This window comes from Coregonus clupeaformis, chromosome 1 (genome assembly GCF_020615455.1).
Source record: "Coregonus clupeaformis isolate EN_2021a chromosome 1, ASM2061545v1, whole genome shotgun sequence".
NCBI classification, from domain to species: domain Eukaryota; kingdom Metazoa; phylum Chordata; class Actinopteri; order Salmoniformes; family Salmonidae; genus Coregonus; species Coregonus clupeaformis.
The window spans coordinates 94,343,636-94,367,222 of NC_059192.1; the positions used below are offsets into that span (position 1 = coordinate 94,343,636).

At 43.3% G+C, this 23,587-nt stretch overlaps 1 protein-coding gene across 1 annotated transcript in view; it reads left to right on the top strand.

The window, feature by feature from the left end:
* Positions 1–23,587, top strand: part of nid1a (nidogen 1a) — a 97,277-nt gene that overhangs the window by 41,525 nt on the left and 32,165 nt on the right. Inside the window, exons 14-19 of the mRNA XM_041895502.1 lie at positions 9,286–9,405; positions 10,675–10,899; positions 11,197–11,369; positions 13,957–14,083; positions 14,590–14,761; positions 17,093–17,250. Coding sequence (XP_041751436.1) covers positions 9,286–9,405; positions 10,675–10,899; positions 11,197–11,369; positions 13,957–14,083; positions 14,590–14,761; positions 17,093–17,250 — 975 coding nt within the window. The remainder of the gene's footprint in view (positions 1–9,285; positions 9,406–10,674; positions 10,900–11,196; positions 11,370–13,956; positions 14,084–14,589; positions 14,762–17,092; positions 17,251–23,587) is intronic.

Consider the following 23,587-nt stretch of genomic DNA (forward strand, 5'->3'; position numbering starts at 1 on the left):
TAATCCAGACGGGAGATGACAAGTGCCTGGATTAGGACCTGTGCCGCTTCCTGTGTAAGGCAGGGTCGTACTCTCCGAATGTTGTAGAGCATGAACCTACAGGATTGGGTCACCGCCTTGATGTTAGCGGAGAACGACAGGGTGTTGTCCGGGGTCACGCCAAGGCTCTTCGCACTCTGGGAGGAGGACACAACGGAGTTGTCAACCGTGATGGCGAGATCATGGAACGGGCAGTCCTTCCCCGGGAGGAAGAGCAGCTCCGTCTTGCCAAGGTTCAGCTTTAGGTGGTGATCCGTCATCCACACTGATATGTCTGCCAGCCACCTGGTTATCAGAAGGGAGAAAGGAGAAGATTAGTTGTGTGTCGTCTGCGTAGCAATGATAGGAAAGGCCATGTGAGGATATGACAGAGCCAAGTGACTTGGTGTATAGCGAGAATAGGAGAGGGCCTAGAACTGAGCCCTGGGGGACACCAGTGGTGAGAGCACATGGTGCGGAGACAGCATCTCGCCATGCCACTTGGTAGGAGCAACCGGTCAGGTAGGACGCAATCCAAGAGTGAGCCGCGCCGGAGATGCCCAGCTCAGAGAGGGTGGAGAGGAGGATCTGATGGTTCACAGTATCAAAGGCAGCAGACAGGTCTAGAAGGACAAGAGCAGAGGAGAGAGAGTTAGCTTTAGCAGTGCGGAGAGCCTCCGTGACACAGAGAAGAGCAGTCTCAGTTGAATGACCAGTCTTGAAACCTGACTGGTTTGGATCAAGAAGGTCATTCTGAGAGAGATAGCAAGAGAGTTGGCTAAAGACGGCACGCTCAATAGTTTTGGAGAGAAAAGAGAGAAGGGATACTGGTCTGTAGTTGTTGACATCAGAGGGATCGAGTGTTGGTTTTTTGAGAAGGGGTGCAACTCTCGCTCTCTTGAAGACGGAAGGGACATAGCCAGCGGTCAAGGATGAGTTGAGCAGCGAGGTGAGGTAAGGGAGAAGGTCACCGGAGAAGAGAGGAGGGGATAGGGTCAAGCGGGCAGGTTGTTGGGCGGCCGGCCGTCGCAAGATTTTATAATAATAATAATATGCCATTTAGCAGACGCTTTTATCCAAAGCGACTTACAGTCATGCGTGCATACATTTTGTGTATGGGTGGTCCCGGTGATCGAACCCACTACCTTGGCGTTACAAGCGCCGTGCTCTACCAGCTGAGCTACACAGGACCACCTTTATCTGGAGAGAGAGGGGAGAAAGAAGTCAAAGCATAGGGTAGGGCAGTGTGAGCAGGACCAGCAGTGTCATTTGACTTAACAAACGAGGATCGGATGTCGTCAACCTTCTTTTCAAAATGGTTGACGAAGTCATCCACAGAGAGGGACGGGGGGGAGGAGGATTCAGCAGGGAGGAGAAGGTGGCAAAGAGCTTCCTAGGGTTAGAGGCAGATGCTTGGAATTTAGAGTGGTAGAACGTGGCCTTAGCAGCATAAACAGATGAAGTAAATGTAGAGAGGAGGGAGTGAAAAGATGCCAGGTCCGCAGGGAGTCTAGTTTTCCTCCATTTCCGCTCGGCTGCCCGGGGCCCTGTTCTGTGAGCTCGCAATGAGTCATCGAGCCACGGAGCAGGAGGGGAGGACCGAGCCGGCCGGGAGGATAGGGGACATAGAGAGTCAAAGGATGCAGAAAGGGAGGAGAGGAGGGTTGACGAGGCAGAATCAGGAGATTGGAGGGAGAAGGATTGAGCAGAGGGAAGAGATGATAGGATGGAAGAGGAGAGAGTAGCGGGAGAGAGAGAGCGAAGGTTGCGACGGCGCATTACCATCTGAGTAGGGGCAGAGTGAGTAGTGTTGGAGGAGAGCTAGAGAGAAAAGGATACAAAGTAGTGGTCGGAGACATGGAGGGGAGTTGCAGTGAGATTAGTAGAAGAACAGCATCTAGTAAAGATGAGGTCAAGTGTATTGCCTGCCTTGTGAGTAGGGGGGGACGGTGAGAGGGTGAGGTCAAAAGAGGAGAGGAGTGGAAAGAAGGAGGCAGAGAGAAATTTGTCAAAGGTAGACGTAGGGAGGTTGAAGTCCCCCAGAACTGTGAGGGGTGAGCCATCCTCAGGAAAGGAACTTATCAAGGCGTCAAGCTCATTGATGAACTCTCCAAGGGAACCTGGAGGGCGATAGATGACAAGGATATTAAGCTTAAATGGGCTAGTGATTGTGACAGCATGGAATTCAAATGAGGAGATAGACAGATGGGTCAGGGGAAAAATAGAGAATGTCCATTTGGGAGAGATGAGGATTCCTGTGCCACCACCCCGCTGACCAGATGCTCTCGGGGTATGCGAGAACACATGGTCAGACGAGGAGAGAGCAGTAGGAGTAGCAGTGTTTTCAGTGGTAATCCATGTTTCCGTCAGCGCCAAGAAGTCGAGGGACTGGAGGGTAGCATAGACTGAGATGAACTCTGCCTTGTTGGCAGCAGAACGGCAGTTCCAGAGGCTGCCTGAGACTTGGAACTCCACGTGGGTGGTGCGTGCAGGGACCACCAGGTTAGAGAGGCAGCAGCCACGCGGTGTGAGGCGTTTGTATAGCCTGTGCGGAGAGGAGAGAACAGGGATAGACAGAGGCATAGTTGACAGGCTGCAGAAAATGGCTACAATAATGCAAAGGAGATCGGAATGAAATGAACTAAACATCTGGGAAAGGAGAGAGCAGGGCCTCCCTCACCACAACACCCAAATATAACTCTCCCAACTTCCACCTCAGAAACTATAATTGTTGTAAACTACAGCGGTTCAATGTTTTCTAGGAATAGACTAACTTAGTTTATTCAGCTAGCTAACTTGGTACAGTATTCTTCCGTGAAAATCGTCCAGGGCACCTAGTCATAAGACGCCACAGCCAGCTAGCATGCCCGACTCCAACAACACGGTTTAGCACCAATACTCGGCCACAACAAACCACCAGTGTGTCAACACGCCAAGCAGATCATTCGTGTCCGTGTCTAACGTTGTGGGTTAGTCACGACAGCTTGAGCGAGTCCGTCGTCAACTTATTCAGTCAGTTAGTTAGCTAGAATAGTTAGCATACTAGCTAGCCATTGCTTTCAGACAAAGAAGAAACCCCTCCTCTCACGGCACGAACACACAGAGAGAGCCAAGCTAACGTTAACTAGTCACCCATGTCCCGAATTCCCTTGAACGACTCTGGCTACCAGTATGTAAAAACAAAACACAAATGTAGGTTATAACTTACCCCTAGCAGCTACTGTTAGCTAGCCAAGTGCAAAGCTAGCCACTGAATTGACTCAGCCAGTTCGCGTCTGTTCGCTAGGTCGTTCCAGCTATTGCTTACTAGTAGCTATCCAGGTAGCAACAAGCTAGCTACATTTCGAGCACAGTAGCTACTTACTACCTAACGTTAACGGTTCAGACAATGATGTTAGAAAACAGCTGAATGGTAGGCAGTTATTGTATGTAATTATTGTAGGCAGCCAGCTGGCGTAATTACAGGCACTCTCAGGCGTGAAACAACTATACCGTTGCTAATAGTTGCCAGTAGTTACCTGCCAGCTAGTCCAGGTAGTGGGTTAGCTAGCTAGCTTCGTGCTTCACCGGGCTCAGCCGAATACAATACTAACCTACAATAATTACATACAACAACCCACGATAACTACCTACAATACCTAACTACAATCTAAATACATAGTTTAAGCCTTACTCGACAAAGCCCAAGCTATGTATAAAGGCAAGCTCACCTGACGACCCCACCCGACAACCTCCTCACAACCTCCTTACCTCGACTAACCGGTGCCCCCACTAACAGTACAGATAGAAAGCAATAACAATTGTACCATAGAGGAACAGAATAATTTATAGGAAAAACAAAAAGAACTGGAGGGAATTAATTCAAGAAATATCAAGTGTAATACTGGATTGAATATGGAGAAAAATGCACCCAATTCTTATTTCATCTTCAACATAGAACACTCCAGGGCTGGATGTCATACCAGTTGAGGTATACCAAACCTATAAAAATTGTAGATTATCAGATACTCAACAAGAAGGTCTGATTTCAGTATTACTGAAACAAGACCCAGGTGGTAAATATAAAGATCCAGTCCATTAAGAAAATTGGAGGCCCCTTACACTTCAGTGTTGTGATGTAAAAATTCTAGCAAAATGCATAGCACATAGAATTAAAAAGGTATTGTCGGATATTATTCATCCTAGTCAGACAGGTTCTTTTACATGGAATATATATTGGAGATATTATAAGACAAGTACTGGAAACAATAGAACACTATGAAAAATCTGGGAAAGCAGGCCTGGTATTCATAGCTGACTTTGAAAAGGTTTTTGATAAAGTACGACTGGAGGTTATAAATGCCTGGAATATTTCCATTTTGGAGAATCTCTTATACAATTGGTTAAAGTTATGTATAGGAACCCTAGGTGTAAAATTGTAAATAATGGCTATATCTCAGAAAGTTTTAAACTGTCAAGAGGAGTGAAACAAGGTTGTCCACTGTCAGCATGTCTATTTATTATGGCCATCGAAATGTTAGCTATTAAAATCACGGGGCTAGAAATCCAGGGCTACGAACAAAGGTTTCATTGTACACATGATTCATGCTCCTTTTGAGTTTCTAGAAGTATATTTTGCCCCCCCCAGTCATTTTTCCACACAACTTCATCTAAAATTGTTGAATGAGTTTCCAGTAGACAATATATATTATATTCCTTCTCTTGCCAGGCAGGCTCAGATTCATGAGGGGGCGGGTGCTGCTTTAGTGGGTCTCTGACCGCATTTATCTTTCTGTCTTGGCTACTTACTGTATCGCCTATAAAATGGATAAGGACTTGTCAGGTTGGGGACCGTTCCATCATGACAAATAAATAAACTATATTTATACATTTATGTTAAAATGTATATCCCATATCTGGACAAATTGCTCTCTCCGTCACAACAACTGCTCACAGAAACACATGGGCTCTGGCATTTGCAACCATTTTCCTTTTTCACTTACTTAACTCACCACACTTTTCTTACGTAATTTCCGGCTTTTGAGTACTTTTGTGTTCCAGTTCCTTATATTTGAAGATGTATTATTTCAATAATTATCCTTTGAACTAATGTTGTCTTTTATCTATTTATAAATACTAGAAAATATAGAATAGAAAGTCGAATACTAATTATTTTACAACATTCCCTATCTTGAATGGTATAGTGTATTTGTAGTTTATTTCTTTATCAATTGTTGAATTTTATTGTTTTCCATGGATAGTATTGGGTGTTCCATTATTCAACTCCTTTATGGGAACTTTGTAATATTTAGAATAGCCATGTAGTAGTATTGTTGTCTTAGAACAATCACTATACAGTTTATTGACGTTCGTGCCTATTTTCGTGCCAGCGAGTCTTTTACACAGGCTTTTCACCATTAATTTATCTTTAAAAAATGCAAATTTGGCAACGATTGGGTGCTCATATCTCTGTCCGAAATGGTGTACACTTTTCGAGTTTGATTTTGTCGACAGTATCGCCTGGTATCTGCAGCGCTGTAAGAAAGAATACTTTCACCACACCCTCATTGTCTTTAATACCACTAAGCTCCAGATTTTCTCTTATAGATCTAGTCTGTATTTCAAGTAAGGCTTCTCTCAGAAACATGTTCTCCTTTATAAATTCATTAATGTCCGTTTTAAATAGTATTGACTGTACCTTTTAGCTTGTTTTATTTCTTTCTCCATTGTCGCAGCTTTTTCATCTCGAGAATCGCCTCCTTTGTATCTTTACTGACTGGTTCATGTTTGTTTGCCCAGTTTATCATTTATCGACTTTAGCAAGTTGGTGAAAAAGCATAAATCGTCTGTGTTCGTCACATTTTCTTTTGGGGATTAACTTACTCTCCGACATGTTTGGGTGTTGATTGTATTGGTAATATTGGTCGATAAATTTCTCTAGCCTTATAATTTATTTTGTGTTGTTATCCAGATTGAAGGTTATTGCCCACGAGTACAGTTGAAGTCAGAAATGTACATACACTTAGGTTGGAGTCATTAAAACTTGTTTTTCAACCACTCAACACATTTCTTGTTAACAAACTATAGTTTTGGCAAGTCTGTTAGGACATCTACTTTGTGCATGACAAGTAATTTTTCCAACAATTGCTTACAGACATTGGGCCAAAGATCATACTTTCTGGAGAAATGTCCTCTGGTCTGATGAAACAAAAATAGAACTGTTTGGTCATAATGACCATTGTTATGTTTGGAGGAAAAAGGGGGACGCTTGCAAGCCGAAGAGCACCATCCCAACCGTGAAGCACAGGGGTGGCAGCATCATGCTGTGGGGGTGCTTTGCTGCAGGAGGGACTGGTGCACTTCACAAAATAGATGGCATCATGAGGAAGGAAATTTATGTGGACATATTGAAGCAACATCTCAAGACATCAGTCAGGAAGTTAAAGCTTGGTCGCAAATGGGTCTTCCAAATGGACAATGATCCCAAGCATACTTCCAAAGTTGTGGCAAAATGGCTTAAGGACAACAAAGTCAAGGTATTGGAGTAGCCATCACAAAGTCCTGACCTCAATCCTATAGAAAATGTGTGGGCAGAGCTGAAAAATCGTGTGCGAGCAAGGAGGCCTACAAACCTGACTCAGTTACACCAGCTCTGTCAGGAGGAATGGGCCAAGATTCACCCAACTTATTGTGGGAAGCTTGTGGAAGGCTTGACCCAAGTTAAACAATTTAAAGGCAATGCTACCAAATACTAATTGAGTGTATGTAAACATCTGACCCACTGGGAATGTGATGAAATAAATAAAAGCTGAAATAAATCATTCTCTCTACTATTATCCTGACATTTCACATTCTTAAAATAAAGTGGTGATCCTAACTGACTTAAGACAGGGAATATTTACTAGGATTAAATGTCAGGAATTGTGAAATACTGAGTTTAAATGTATTTGGCTAAGGTGTATGTAAACTTCCGACTTCAACTGTATATGGAGTGAAGTGCTAATATTTAGTCAAATTTACAGATATTGAATACTCCGTTTTTATTTTGAGGTATTCTGTTGTGTTCAGTCGGCCATGACACCTCCCTTTGAGTCTTTCTGGGAACGTCTCTAAGAGCTTTGCACACCTGGATTGTACAACTTCTTTTTTTTTCTTTTTTCTTCAAGCTCTGTCAAGTTGGTTGTTTATTATTGCTAGACAGATATTTTCAAGTCTTGCCATAGATTAGTTTATTCAGCTAGCTAACTAGATACTAGATTATGAAGCCGATTTAAGTTAAAACTGTAATTAGGCTACTCAGGAACATTCAATGTCGTCTTGGTAACCAACTCCAGTGTATATTTGGCCTTGTGTTTTAGGTTATTGTCCTGCTGAAAGGTGAATTTGTCTGCCAGTGTCTGTTAGAAAGCAGACTGAACCAGGATTCCCTCTAGGATTCTGCCTGTGCTTAGCTCTATTCCGTTACTTTTTATCCTACAAAACTCCCTTGTCCTTAACGATGACAAGCATACCCATAACTGGGTGGTCTTTTGTAGCTCAATTGGTAAAGTATGGCGCTTGTAACGCCAGGGTAGATGGTTCGATCCCCGGGACCACCCATACGTAAAAATGTATGCACACATGACTGTAAGTCGCTTTGGATAAAACCGTCTGCTAAATGGCATATTATTATTATTATAACATGATGCAGCCACCACCATGCTTGAAAATATGAAGAGTGGTACTCGGTGATGTACTGTGTTTGGATTTTCCCTAACATAACACTTTGTATTCAGGACATAACATTAATTTTTATGCCACATTTTTGCCAGTTTTACTTGAGTGCCTTGTTGCAAACAGGATGCATGTTTTGGAAAATCTTTTTTTCTGTACAGGCTTCCTTCTTTTCACTCTGTTATGTATGTTAGTATTGTGGAGTAACTACAATGTGGTTGATTCTTCCTCAGTTTTCTCCCATCACAGCCATTAAAGCGATGAAATCTGTTTTCAATGTAATGTAGCGTGCTCGGTGCGTCTCGTCTCTGAGCCAGGTAGCAATAGTTCGCACAACGCATAAAAGGTTCTAGGCCTTGCTTTGTCCCACCCTGGTCAACTGCGTATCCCTGGAAAGGTTATGTCATTGGCTACAAGACTGTCAAGGTGCCATAGCAGCCAATCCCCTGTGTAATGGATGCCTACGGCGCGTAAGCAGGCGACGTCATATTTTTGATGCGCAATGATATAGTCACTCGGTGGACATTCGATGTTGCCATTAAGTCATACATCATCAGATACCATTGGCAATGGGCTAGATGTGTTCCTACCAACCTAAGGTTTCATTTCATACCCCCATGTAGCTGTAACTCAAACACAGACCAAATCGAAGCTTACCTTGTAAGATGTTTGTTGTTGGCGAAAACGTTTTGACTCTCAGGGCTGGTGATCAATACCGGTAGGTCACAGGAAGACAAATAAGACATCCTCATGATCTGTGGAGTCCCGGCTTTCGGTGTGTATCAACGTATTCCGTGTTTGTTTAGTTTATGCTTCACAACGCTAACCGGAATGTAGGTAGCAGCCATCTTGAAATGAGGCCATCGGCTCAGCCTGTCCTTATACATTCATATGCCCATATATGGTAATAAGTCACACCAAAGATTTTAAGGCAGAGCTCAACAGCCAAGATACTCAGCTTTCCGCAGACACCCTGCTTTTGCAGATAGGGGCTACCGTTCTCATACCAGACTGAGTTGAATAACACAATCTAATAGGGTCCCCAAATATGGGGACTTTACATTTAAGAGGTGAACTATTTAACTAACTATTTAGCTTATGGCTTGGGGGTAGGAGCTTTTCAGGTTGGTTCCAGACTTGGCGCTCCGGTACCGCTTGCCGTGCGGTAGCAGAGAGAACAGTCTATGACTAGGGTGTCTTTTACAATTTTTAGGGCCTTCCTCTGACACCACCTGGTATAGAGGTCCTGGATGGCAGGGTGCTCGGCCCCAGTGATGTAATATCAAATATATCAAGAAAATATGTACGGTATGGTTTTATTTTAGAATAAAGCTGTAACGTAACAACATTTGGAAAAAGTCAAGGGGTCTGAATACTTTCCGAATGCACCTTCCCACCTTCCCTCCCTCCCTCCCTCCCTCCCTCCATCCCTCCTCCCTCCCTCCCACCTTCCCTCCCTCCATTCCAGGAAATATTTATTTTAAACTTGGATGAACTAGATTTTATATTGTGTCAATGGATAATTCTTGTGTGTGCTGCTATTGATAACATGTAATGTTATCTCCCTCCCTGTAGATATTGATGAGTGCCAGTCTGCCAGGTGCCACCAGGAAGCCGTGTGCTACAACACCCAGGGGTCTTTTACCTGCCAGTGCAGGCCAGGTTACTACGGTGACGGCTTCTACTGCTCCTCAGGTACGTCTCTGTGGAATGGAAGGCCATCATGGCTGCCTGTCAGGTAAAGACCTGGCTTGCTCTGAAGTCATTAACCATTTTCTTCATATTCTGATCCTTTCAGTCAAAATAGGACCCATCTCCATTCTCATGATTACAGAATGTTTACAGAAAAGCTTGAACAGTAATGGGATAGTGTTCCATAGCAACACCCCCCCTCTTCCTCCCCCAACATAGCTTTTACTGTTTCCACAGAGGGATGAGTAGATCACTGACACATTGAAACAGACCCAGTTCTACTGCATCACCAGCCACTGATGTTCAGCTGTAGCCCAGGGGTCACCGGCTCATATCTGCCTGCCACAAATCTGCCTGCCACAACTCTGATAGTAATAAATACATTTCACTTTGGCTACAGAGGATACTTTGTCAAACGAGACACACAATCTCTCTCTCTCTCTCTCTCTCTCTCTCTCTCTCTCTCTCTCTCTCTCTCTCTCTCTCTCTCTCTCTCTCTCTGTCTCTCTCTCTCTCTCTCTGTCTCTCTCTCTCTCTCTCTCTCTCTCTTTCTCTCTCTCCCTCTCTCTCTCTCTCTCTCTCTCTCTCTCTCTCTCTCTCTCTCTCTCTCTCTCTCTCTCTCTCTCTCTCTCTCTCTCTCTGTCTCTCTCTCTCTCTCTGTCTCTGTCTCTGTCTCTGTCTCTCTCTCTCTCTCTCTTTCTCTCTCTCTCTCTCTCTCTCTCTCTCTCTCTCTCTCTCTCTCTCTCTCTCTCTCTCTCTCTCTCTCTCTCTCTCTCTCTCTCTCTCTCTCTCTCTCTCTCTCTCTCTCTCTCTCTCTCTCTCTCTCTCTCTCTCTCTCTCTCTCTTCAAAGCATAACACATTCCTATTGCTCTTGGAAAAGCATCATTCTTGGAAAAAGAAAACACATTCCTGCTTTGGAGAGGGAGAATCAAAACAGGGCTCAAACAGGGCTCATATGACGAGAGTGGAATGAGCTGGCTAGATCAAAGCCAGGCGGATTACAACTTCCAACAGTCACTCCCTACAGTAGCTACGCCAGCTATACACGTCCATAATGAATCTATAAAGCTCTGACAACACAGATCCTGTATGTACTATATTGATTGTCTTTCACTCAGAGGGGATTCTATATACCCATCTAGGCAGACTTCATCTTTAAGTCCTCTTTTTAATGTATTTCCTTCCGAGAGCGAACTAATAACCCAACTGCTGATGTAAAATTGCTTTATAAATAACTTTGATTGAACGATTGTTAATATCCCTCCTTCCAGAGCATAAGAAGACAAAGTGTGAGACCCACAGAGACCGTCTCCTGGGCTCTGCAGAGTTTGGCCGCCAAGGGCCCCAGCCGGTGCCTGGTCAGTACGTGCCCACCTGTGACAGCCAGGGGGCCTACGAAGCCACGCAGTGCCACGGCTCCGTCGGACAGTGTTGGTGTGTTGACCGTAATGGACTGGAGATCCCAGGAACACGCTCTGGGACAAGCAGACCGCTGTGTGAGTTTATACTCTGCTTCGATTAAGAGGACAATTGACTTTAGTGTAAATCTATCAACAATTGGAGACTTGAGTGGTAATTTCCGTTAAGCAAACAGAGACTCAAGTCAGAAAACCGCCCTTAGTGAATCACATGAATAAAGACTCAGTCACTGTATACGTTTAGTATTCAACGATTTACAGCTTTGGGAGAAGGTACCACTCTGACGATACAGTCAGTTTGTTCCCTGGTAGGTCCTACTCCCAGGCCTGATGTCCGTTGATTGATTGATTGATTGATTGATCTCTCTACTGCAGGTATAGAACAGGAAGTAGTTCGTCCCCCAGTAGGTCCAACTCCCAGGCCTGATGTCTACCCTCTACCCCCCGGCACACACCTGCTCTTTGCTCAGAGTGGACGCATCGAGTTTGTCCCTTTGGAGGGCTACAACATGAAGAAGACAGAGGCAAAGACTGTTCTGCATCTACCGGTGAGAAGTTATTGTTGTTGTTGTTGACAGGCCTGCACCTATCTGAATGGACTGTTCTGTATCTACCGGTGAGAAGTTATTATTGTTGTTGTTGACAGGCCTGCACCTATCTGAATGGACTGTTCTGTCTCTACCGGTGAGAAGTTATTGTTGTTGTTGTTGACAGGCCTGCACCTATCTGAATGGACTGTTCTGTATCTACCGGTGAGAAGTTATTGTTGTTGTTGTTGACAGGCCTGCACCTATCTGAATGGACTGTTCTGTATCTACCGGTGATAAGTTATTGTTGTTGTTGTTGTTGACAGGCCTGTACAGTGAGGGAAAAAAGTATTTGATCCCCTGCTGATTTTGTACGTTTGCCCACTGACAAAGAAATGATCTGTCTATAATTTTAATGGTAGGTTTATTTGAACAGTGAGAGACAGAATAACAACAAAACAAATGTTATAAATTGATTTTCTTCTTCTTCTTCTTCTTCTTCTTCTTCTTCTTCTTCTTCTTCTTCTTCTTCTTCTTCTTCTTCTTCTTCTTCTTCTTCCAGTAACTAACTCTTTAGTGAAGGCAGTCATCTCTGTGGGGGGTCGAGACTGGATCTGTCTGGTTTGTGTTTAGTTGTTATAAGGTTACATACCATGTGTATGTTGTTTGGAATAGTTTGAATGCTGTTAATAAGTAGTTGAAGTGGGTTCGGGGAAGACTGCATTGTTACTGTAGTTGTCTTATTTAGGATGTAAGGTCATGAGGTTTGTAGCAGTGGGTTTTCCTGTTGCTCAACGGTTTCTGGTAACGTCCCAAATGGTATCCTAATCCCGAGTGCACTACCTTTGACCACGGCCCACAGGGCTCCAGTCTAAAGTAGTGCACTAAACAGTATAGGGAATAGGGTGCTACTAGGGACGCACCCCCTGTTTACTTTGACATTAAGGAATCATTCATCCGGTGCTATAGATTGTTAGAGTTTGTTTTGGACTTTTAAGGACGTATTTAAAAATTCCACAACAGTTTGTGTTTATGTTTAGTCTGATTCTGCTGTTACCAAGTCATTCCGCATCCTGGATGCATCCCAGATGGCACCCTATTCCCTATATAGTGCACTACTTTTTGGAACAGGGCCTAGAGAAGAGGGTGCCGTTTGGGAGCCACTGCCCACCATGTACATATGTATTAAAGGTCAATGACTGGGCTGTAGTAGGAGGTCTTTAGATAAGTATTACACTGCTGCCAAAGTTTCTAACTCAGTGGTTTTACTCAAAGAAAATCCGTTGAGTTGAATGGAAAAGATGAAAGAAAGATTCAGAAATGGAAAAGACTTGGTATTAATGAATGTAAAGGCAAGAGGCCGCCAGTTGTTTCAATTGCAGTTGCAATCACGTAATACTTAAGAATCTCAGTCAACCTTACAGCATGGGTAGCATGGGTAGCATGGGTAGCATGGGTAGCATGGGTAGCATGGGTAGCATGGGCAGCATGGGTAGCATGGGTAGCATGGGTAGCATGGGTAGCATGGGTAGCATGGGTAGCATGGGTAGCATGGGTAGCATGGGTAGCATGTGTCAAACTGGAACAAAGCATTAAGACCCTTCAGATCAGCTTCAGGTTCTCTCTTGGTTTTCTCTCAGTCCGTTCCACTGCTGGTAGTGAGTCAGGTTGTTGTGTAGTTAGCCTGTTAGCTACTTCCTGTCTGGAGGGGAGGCCTGGTGGAGATCTGGTTTGCATTACACACACACACACACAGACACACACACACACACACACACACACACAGACACACAGACACACAGACACACAGACACGCACACACACACACACACACAGACACACACACACACACACAGACACACACACACACACACACACACACAGACAGACAGACACACACAGACAGGCAGACAGACACACACACACACAGACACACACACACACACACACACACACACACACACACACACACACACACAGACAGACACACACAGACAGACAGACAGACACACACACACAGACACACACACACACACACACACACACACACACAGACACACAGACACACAGACACACAGACACACACACACAGACACGCACACAGACACACACACACACACACACACACATACACACACACACACACACACACACACAGACACACACACACACACACAGACACACACTATATTAAAACCACATGCTGACATTTTCCCTGTAATGGTTCACATCAGTGCTGCAACACCAGTGGTTTAATACCCAACAACATTCTCTGTTACACTGATCTCCCAACCAGCTGGCTTGAAGTGTGTGTGTGTGTGTGTGTGTGTGTGTGTGTGTGTGTGTGTGTGTGTGTGTGTGTGTGTGTGTGTGTGTGTGTGTGTGTGTGTGTGTGTGTGTGTGTGTGTGTGTGTGTGTGTGTGTGTGTGTGTGTGTGTGTGTGTGTGTGTGTGTGTGTGTGTGTGTGTGTGTTGTGGGGTTGCAGAGTAGAGCTGGACAACAGAGAAAACACAACATTTCCATCTGTAGCATGATGACCATAAACTAAACTAACATCAACCACTGTTCTGGTAGCTGACCTCTGACCTGTGTGTTGACCCCTCTCCAGGAGAAGGTGATCATTGGGGTGGCCTATGACTGTGTGGAGAAGATGGTCTACTGGACAGACATCACATCCCCCTCTATCAGCAAGGCCAACCTGCAGGGAGGAGAAACCATCCCTGTCATCAGCTCAGGTGACCAGGGGTTAGAGTTCAGTTCACTCTCAGATGCACCACATCTGTTGGTCAGGTCTGTTGGCTTGCTAAATTAGCTGGGTGTCAGTGTTCTAGAATGTGGTGTCAGCAATTAGTATTAAGTGCCTTGCTCAAGGGCATATCACCTAGTCGGCTCGGGGATTCAAACCAGCAACCTTTCGGTTACTGGCCCAACGCTCTTAACCGCTGGGCTACCTTCCTCCATCAGTGTTCTAGAGTGTGGTGCCAGTGTTCTAGAATGTGGTGTCAGTGTGCTAGAGTGTGGTGCCAGTGTTCTAGAATCTGGTGCCAGTGTTCTAGAATGTGGTGTCAGTGTTCTAGAGTGTGGTGCCAGTGTTCTAGAATGTGGTGTCAGTATTCTAGAGTGTGGTGCCCGTGTTCTAGAATGTGGTGTCAGTGTTTTAGAATCTGGTGTCAGTGTTCTAGAGTGTGCTCCCTTCTAAATTCAAATTTTTATGTTTTATTGACTGATGTCTTCCTCTCAGATTTGGAGAGTCCAGAAGGGATCACCATAGACCACCTGGGTCGAACCCTGTTCTGGACAGATTCCATGAAGGACCGCATCGAGGTGTCCTCTCTGGACGGGACCCAGCGACGCGTCCTCATCGACACGGACTTGGTCAACCCCCGAGCCATCATCGTTGACCCTGTCAATGGGTGGGTCACCATGTAGATCAGTGCATCTCCTCGAGAAGGGATGGACTGGCCATCGGTCAGTTCGGGCAAATCCCAGATGTGCCGGTCCATTGTTAGCCCAGTGGGCTTGTCTATATGGATAGTGTTTAATTAATTGGCTAATAATGGGGGCCTTGAGGAAAACATTGGGATGGTGTGTTAGAATGGGCCTATTTATGGTCCAGTCTGTCCCTCTCCTCCAGTCCCCATCTCTTCCAGTACATCTGATTCTACTGTTCAACTAATCACCAAGCCCTACAGTAGTTTAATCAGCTGGGCCAGCAGACATCAGATTCTGTAAGTGGGGTACTGGAGGAGAGGTTTGGGAACACTGATATAGACAGATCTACCTCTCTGTGTTTAATGCCGTATTCACTACACTTTGGTGTATATGAAGGGCTATTCTACTTTAACTCTGGTATTAAAGTGCCTGTTTTGGAAAATCAGTATTTCAAGTTACAACACCATCTACTGTAAGACCTGTGTCTATATACAGTTGAAGTCGGAAGTTTACATACACCTTTAGCCAAAGACATTTAAACTCAGTTTTTCACAATTCCTGACATTTAATCCTAGTAAAAATTCCCTGTCTTAGGTCAGTTAGGATCACCACTTTATTTTAAGAATGTGAAATTGATTTATTTCAGCTTTTATTTATTTCATCACATTCCCAGTGGGTCAGAAGTTTACATACACTCAATTAGTATTGGGTAGCATTGCCTTTAAATTGTTTAACTTGGGTCAAACGTTTTGGGTTCCCTTCCACAAGCTTCCCACAATAAGTTGGGTGAATTTTGGCCCATTCCTCCTGACAGAGCTGGTGTAACTGAGTCAGGTTTGTAGGCCTCCTTGCTCGCACACGCTTTTTCAGTTCTGCCCTCACATTTTCTATAGGATTGAGGTCAGGGCTTTGTGATGGCCACTCCAATACCTTGACTTTGTTGTCCTTAAGCCATTTTGCCACAACTTTGGAAGTATGCTTGGGGTCATTGTCCATTTGGAAGACCCATTTGCGACCAAGCTTTAACTTCCTGACTGATGTCTTGAGATGTTGCTTCAATATATCCACATAATTTTCCTTCCTCATGATGCCATCTATTTTGTGAAGTGCACCAGTCCCTCCTGCAACAAAGCACCCCCACAGCATGATGCTGCCACCCCCGTGCTTCACGGTTGGGATGGTGTTCTTCGGCTTGCAAGCTCCCCCTTTTTCCTCCAAACATAACGATGGTCATTATGACCAAACAGTTCTATTTTTGTTTCATCAGACCAGAGGTCCAAAAAGTACGATCTTTGTCCCCATGTGCAGTTGCAAACCGTAGTCTGGCTTTTTTATGGCGGTTTTGGAGCAGTGGCTTCTTCCTTGCTGAGCGGCCTTTCAGGTTATGTCGATATAGGATATAGATACTTTTGTACCTGTTTCCTCCAGCATCTTCACTTGGTCCTTTGCTGTTGTTCTGGGATTGATTTGCACTTTTCGCACCAAAGTACGTTCATCTCTAGGAGACAGAACGCGTCTTCCTTCCTGAGCGGCATGACGGCTGGTCCCATGGTGTTTATACTTGCGTACTATTGTTTGTACAGATGAACGTGGTACCTTCAGGCGTTTGGAAATTGCTCCCAAGGATGAACCAGACTTGTGGAGGTCTACAATTTTGGCTGATTTCTTTTGATTTTCCCATGATGTCAAGCAAAGAGGCACTGAGTTTGAAGATAGGCCTTGAAATACATCCACAGGTACACCACCAATTGACTCAAATTATGTCAATTAGCCTATCAGAAGCTTCTAAAGCCATGACATCATTTTCTGGAATTTTCCAAGCTGTTTAAAAGCACAGTCAACTTAGTGTATGTAAACTTCTCACCCACTAGAATTGTGATACAGTGAATTATAAGTGAAATAATCTGTCTGTAAACAATTGTTGGAAAAATTACTTGTGTCATGCACAAAGTAGATGTCCTAACCGACTTGCCAAAACTATAGTTTGTTAACAAGAAATTTGTGGAGTGGTTGAAAAACGAGTTTTAATGACTCCAACCTAAGTGTATGTAAACTTCCGACTTCAACTGTATAACACTACCATAGTAATCCTTTCATGCAATTTCAAGTCCTTAGAAACTATGCTCACTATCAAAAGCAACTGTGAGTCAGTAAGATATGTGGGGGTTATATGAAGAGCTATTCTACCCTAACTCCTTTGCATAGCTAGGCCTGTTATACAGGATAGCTTATATGCTACAAACGCCAAGATTTCAAGAAATGTATATGTTTTCGTGTCAGTAAGATATTCACCGCTCTGTTCTTTCCACCAGCAACATGTACTGGGCAGACTGGAACCGCGACGCTCCTAAGATAGAGACTGCTGCCATGGATGGGACCAACAGAAGAGTTCTGGTGAAGGATGACCTGGGGCTACCGAACGGACTCACCTACGACCCTCAGAGCTCTCAGCTGTGCTGGGCCGATGCAGGTACAGGGTTACTACAGATGAGGATGACAGGAGAAAAGCTTTGTCACTTTTTAAGTTCATGACCTTTGCTTTCATCTTATATCAAAGAACAGGACACTCATCAGATGAAGCCTGGGAGCCGTTTGAAGTCTCATTATTTATTACACTGGAATCTAACAAACCGTTAGGGCTCCCGAAATGGCGCAGCGGTCTAAGGCGCTGCATCTCAGTGCTTGAGGCGTCACTACAGACCCCCTGGTTCGATTCCAGGCTGTATCACAACCGGCCGTGATTGGGAGTCCCATAGGGCGGCACACAATTGGCCCAGCGTCGTCCGGGTTTGGCCGGTGTAGGCCGTCATTGTAAATAAGAATTTGTTCTTAACTGACTTGCCTAGTTAAATAAAGGTAAAATAAAAAGAAATACAAAATTGATATGATATGATTACAGAGATGTCATGTCCCTCAATAATGAGTGTAAAACAGCGTGTGATGTATAATATAATATCTCTGGTCTTCAGCACATGATGAAGTAAATAAACCCTTCCCAGGGTTAGTACAGTGCCTTTAGAAAGTATTCATTGACTTAATATATAATATCATATATATCTCTGCCAACATCAGTTCTATTTAAGTCTTTGTCTTGGTTCCAATAGCTAATATTTTCTTCTAAGAGGTTGTCAGTTGGATCGGATCTCTGCTCTCTGCAAGGTTTGGTATATCTTCCCTATCATATGAATATACTTTTCTGACTCAAATAGGATTCCCTCCACATTGCCCTGATGTCCAAAAGATTTCAGATTGAAATTTCATGATATAAAACATTTAAGTTGCATGTATTTGAAAATGGCTACATTGGTCAGTCCAAAATTACTTTTTAATTATTTCATGGAAATAAATGTATTCATGGTTTCTATGCCTTTAGTGTTCAATGGGGACCAATTTATCGGTGCATTCTGATAAGCTATCCAAGGATTGTTCCATATGGTTGTGTTTTTACATTGGTTCTTGTAGAATCCGTTTTATTTTATTTTATTGTGTTCTAAATCAGCTCCAGCTATTGTTTTGTTAGCTATCCAGGTAGCAACAAGGTTGCTACATTTCGAGTACAGTAGCTACTAACTACCTAACGTTAATGCTTCAGATAATGAGGTTGGAAAAACAACTGAATGGTAGGCAGCTAGCTGGCATAATTACAGGTACTCTTAAGCGTGAAATAACATTGGAAACAACTATCCACAGTTGCTAATAGTTACCAGTAGCTACCCGCTAGCTAGCTATCTGTATTGGTCCAGGTAGTGGGTTAGCTAGCCTCGTGCTTCACCGGGCTCAGCCGAATACAATACTTACCTACAATAATTATCTACAATAACTACCTAGATAAACTACCTACAATACCTAACTACAATACCTAACTACAATCTAAATACATGGATTAAGATTTACTCAACACCATGTAAAGAAGAAGCCAAGCTTACCTCCTGCTAGAGAAACAGAACCTCACCCCATCACCCCATCGCCACCTGTTGAACCACCTTTATATTATATTATTATAGTTATATTGGTTCTTGTAGAATCCGTTTTCTTTTCTTTTATTGTGTTCTAAACTATGAAGTTGTTAATGTTCTTAGCTTTATCCTTTGCAAATAGACACGTAAAAAGATTCAGGGGATGAGCAGGTGCATCTTCAATATGGACCCATTGTTCCTCTTTAATGCATTTAACTATATGTCACAAGTAAAAGCTTTGGGTGGCGAGTTGATACATTTCCAAGTCTTGAAGGTTAAAACTAACCTCAGACTTAGGAAGATGTAAAACTTTCCTTTTTTTCCTGAGTTTTATTTGCCCATAAAGTCTGTTATGACCGAGTATACTTTAAAGAATGTCATCGGTGGGGCAATTGGTATTGCCGAAAATAAATCTAGAAACTTTGGAAGCCATGACTTTTTAAAGAGGTTTATTCTACCTGTAACCTTTATTGGGAAGATGGTTCCATTTAATTAGATCTGCTTTCATATTGTTGAGTAATGGACTACAGTTATCTAATAACGTTATCTTTATATATCTGTTGTTTGTTGTCCCTTATTAAGCATCCTAAGTTTTTAATATTTTTTGTGGTCCACTTAAAGGATGGCTGTAGATCATGACTTTTTCCTATTGCAATCATTTCATTTTTTTCCATGTAAATTTTATATACTGAGATTTTAGAGGCTTCCGGGTAATTTTTTTACAAGGGGGGCTTTCAATATTAGTCAGGTGTATCAGGAGATCATCTGGAAATAAGGTTAGTTTATTTTAATGTTTACCAATACTGATACCTGTTACGTCTTAGCCAGAGCAACTTACAGTTAGTGAGTGCATACATTTTTCATACTGGCCCCCCGTGGGAAATGAACCCACAACCCTGGCGTTGCTCTACCAACTGAGCTACACCACACTATCTATTTACCACCACAAACCGATGCTGGCGCTAAGACCGCAATCAACGAGCTGTATAAGGCCATAAGCAAACAAGAAAATGCTCATCCAGAAGCAGCGCTCCTAGTGGCCGGGGACTTTAATGCAGGCAAACTTAAATCATTTTTACCTAATTTCTACCAGCATGTCACATGTGCAACCAGAGGGAAAAAAACTCTAGACCACCTTTACTCCACACACAGAGACGCATACAAAGCTCTCCCTCGCCCTCCATTTGGCAAATCTGACCATCATTCTATCCTCCTGATTCCTGCTTACAAGTAAAAACTAAAGCAGGAAGTACCAGTGACTCGCTCAATACAGAAGTGGTCAGATGACACAGATGCTACGCTACAGGACTGTTTTGCTAGCACAGACTGGAATATGTTCCGGGATTCTTCCGATGGCATTGAGGAGTACACCACCTCAGTCACCGGCTTCATCAAAAAGTGCATTGACGACGTCGTCCCCACAGTGACCCAACGTACATACGCCAACCAGAAGCCATGGGTTACAGGCAACATCCACACCGTGCTAAAGGCTAGAGTTGCCGCTTTCAAGGAGCGGGACACTAATCCGGACGCTTATAAGAAATCCTGCTATGCTCTCAGACGAACCATCAAACAGGCAAAGTGTCAATACAGGCCTAAGATTGAATCCTATTACACCGGCTCTGACGCTCGTCGGATGTGGCAGGGCTTGAAAAATATTACGGACTACTGTAGCTCAGCTGGTAGAGCCCTTGTAACGCCAAGGTAGTGGGTTTGATCCCCGGGACCACCCATACACAAAAAATGCATGCACGCATGACTGTAAGTCGCTTTGGATAAAAGCGTCTGCTAAATTGCGTATTATTATTATTATTATTATTATTATTATTATTACAAAGGGAAACCCAGCCGCGAGCTACCCAGTGACGCGAGCCTACCAGACGAGCTAAATGACTTTTATGCTCGCTTTGAGGCAAGCAACACTGAAGCATGCATGAGAGCACCAGCTGTTCCGGACGACTGTGTGATCAAGCTCTCCGTAGCCGATGTGAGCAGAACCTTTAAACAGGTCAACATTCACAAGGCCGCGGGGCCAGACGGATTACCAGGACGTGTACTCCGAGCATGCGCTGACCAACTGGCAAGTGTCTTCACTGATATTTTCAACCTCTCCCTGACCGAGTCTGTAATACCGACATGTTTCAAGCAGACCACCATAGTCCCTGTGCCCAAGAAAGCGGAGGTAACCTGCCTAAATGATTACTGCCTCACGTCGGTAGCCATGAAGTGCTTTGAAAGGCTGGTCATGGCTCACATCAACACAATCATGCCGGAAACCCTAGACCCACTCCAATTCGCATACCGCCACAACAGATCCACAGATGACGCAATCTCAATCGCACTCCACACTGCCCTTTCCCACCTGGACAAAAGGAACACCTATGTGAAAATGCTGTTCATTGACTACAGCTCAGCGTTCAACACCATAGTGCCCACAAAGCTCAAATCAAATCAAATCAAATCAAATGTATTTGTCACATACACGTGTTTAGCAGATGTTATTGCGGGTGTAGCGAGTGAGTCTGTAATCTGCAAGGGATTATCCAGATTTTCCTGGTTTAATATAACTGAAATAACTGTTTGATACATGGAACTCGGAAGCACTGTATAGAGTGGTTGCTATGGTTACTATGGTTGCTATGGTTGTCATTTTGAGTAAATTGGGGTGCTACTTTGTCCCAGAATGTCAAATATATGGAAAGTATTCAGACCCCTTCCCTTTTCCACATGTTGTTATGTAACAGCCTTATTCTAAAATTGATTACATGTTTTCCCTCATCAATCTACACACAATACCCCATAATGACAAAGCGAAAACAGGTTTTTAGACATTTTTGCAAGTGTATTACAAATAAAAAACTGAAATACCTTATTTACATAAGTATTCAAACCCTTTTGCTATGAGACTCAAAATTGAGCTCAGGTGCATCCTGTTTCCATTGATCATCCTTGAGATGTTTCTACAACTTGATTGAAGTCCTCCTGTGGTAAATTCAATTGATTGGACATGATTTGGAAAGGCACACACCTGTCTATATAAGGTCCCACAGTTGACAGTGCATGACAGCGCAAAAAGCAAGCCATGAGGTCGAAGGAATTGTCCGTAGAGCTCCGAGACAGGAATGTGTCGAGGCACAGGTCTGGGGAAGGGCACCAAAACATTTCTGCAGCATTGAAGGTCCCCAAGAACACAGTGGCCTCCATCATTCTTAAATGGAAGAAGTTTAGAACCACCAAGACTCTTCCTAGAGCTGGACACCAGGCCAAACTGACCAATCGGGGGAGAAGGGCCTTGGTCAGGGAGGTGACCAAGAACCCGATGGTCACTCTGACAGAACTCTAGTTCCTCTGAATACTTTCCGAATGCACTGTAATTCTATGGGAAAGCCATCCATACAGTGACTAATATTTATTTCTGGATGATTTCCATTTTTAGTGATTATTTTTTGTCTGCTTCAGGGTTTTTGAGTCTGTAGGATCCGTTGGACTGTAGGATCAGTCTAACTGTTGTTTCATTCTGATGTATAGATTTTCAATCGTTCATTGTTGTTTCTAATTAAAGCATTTGTATCCTTATCTTTAAAAAGGATACCTGGTTTGGGGTGTATTCATTTTGTGAGGGCTGAAAGGTGTTTACCAGGTTTATTTGCCTGTAGTTATTGGCTCTCTTCTAAGCTAAAAGACCATATTCCTGCTTAAGTTCAGGAATAATTTGTTATACTTTACCTTGTAAAGATTTGTTATGCCCTTTTTCTAAGATAGTAATTAATTTTCATTTTTCATACATTTTAATTTCTAGCTCAGATTTAACTTTTGTCGAGTATGAGATTGTCATTCCCCTAATGTACACCTTAAAAACATCCCAAATTATGTCGGGGGTCGGCTTTTCTCTGTCCTCTATGTCTACATTTGTAATGGTAAAGGTCTTGGTTTTTTTGTTTACATATTTAATACATTTCGGGTCTTTAAGATGCACTCTGTTCATTCTCCATATTCTGCCGCTAAGTGTATTTCTGTTGGTCTAATTAAGCTTGATACAGGAGAAGGATCCGAAATCACTATATCATGGATTTTTGAACCCAGTATATTGTTGAGTGCATTTCTGAAGAATGTTTTTGTTTGTTAATTCTTGAATAGCTTTTCTTACTTTGAGAAAAAAAGGGATAGTCTTTTGTAGTTGGGAATAGTAATCTCCAGGTGTCCTGTAAATTATTTGTAGAGATGAACATTCTCAGCCTCTTTGGAGGTTCCTTGAATTTGCCTTTGTTATTGCTACGTCTGTCAATCTTATCGAATGTATGATTTTGATCACCTGCTAAAATAATAGTTCCTGTCTGTGAACATCAACTAAAGTAAAGCTGCAAAAATGTGGCAAAGAAATAAACTTGTGGACATTTTAGCATTTTTACTTTAGTGCCTTGTTGAAAACAGGATACGCGTTTTAGAATATTTTTATTATGTACAGGCTTCCTTCTTTTCACTCTGTCATTTAGGTTAGTATTGTGGAGTAACTACAATGTTGTTGATCCATCCTCAGTTTTCTCCTATCACAGCCATTAAACTCTGTGACTGTTTTAAAGTCACCATTGGCCTCATGGTGAAATCCCTGAGCGGTTTCCTTCGTCTCCGGGAACTGAGTTAGGAAGGACGCCTATATTTGTGACTCGTTTCAGGAAACTAGGCGTATGTCGCACGTCACTACTTCCCAGGAGAGGCATTTGAACGTAAACTTTGTTTTTTTAATCAAAATGCATTTTTTTTGGCAGAAATGCCTTCTGGAACATGTGAACTTTCATGTGCCTTCATAGCAAAGTTGTATGCCATCTGTAAATACTAATACAATTGTTAAAT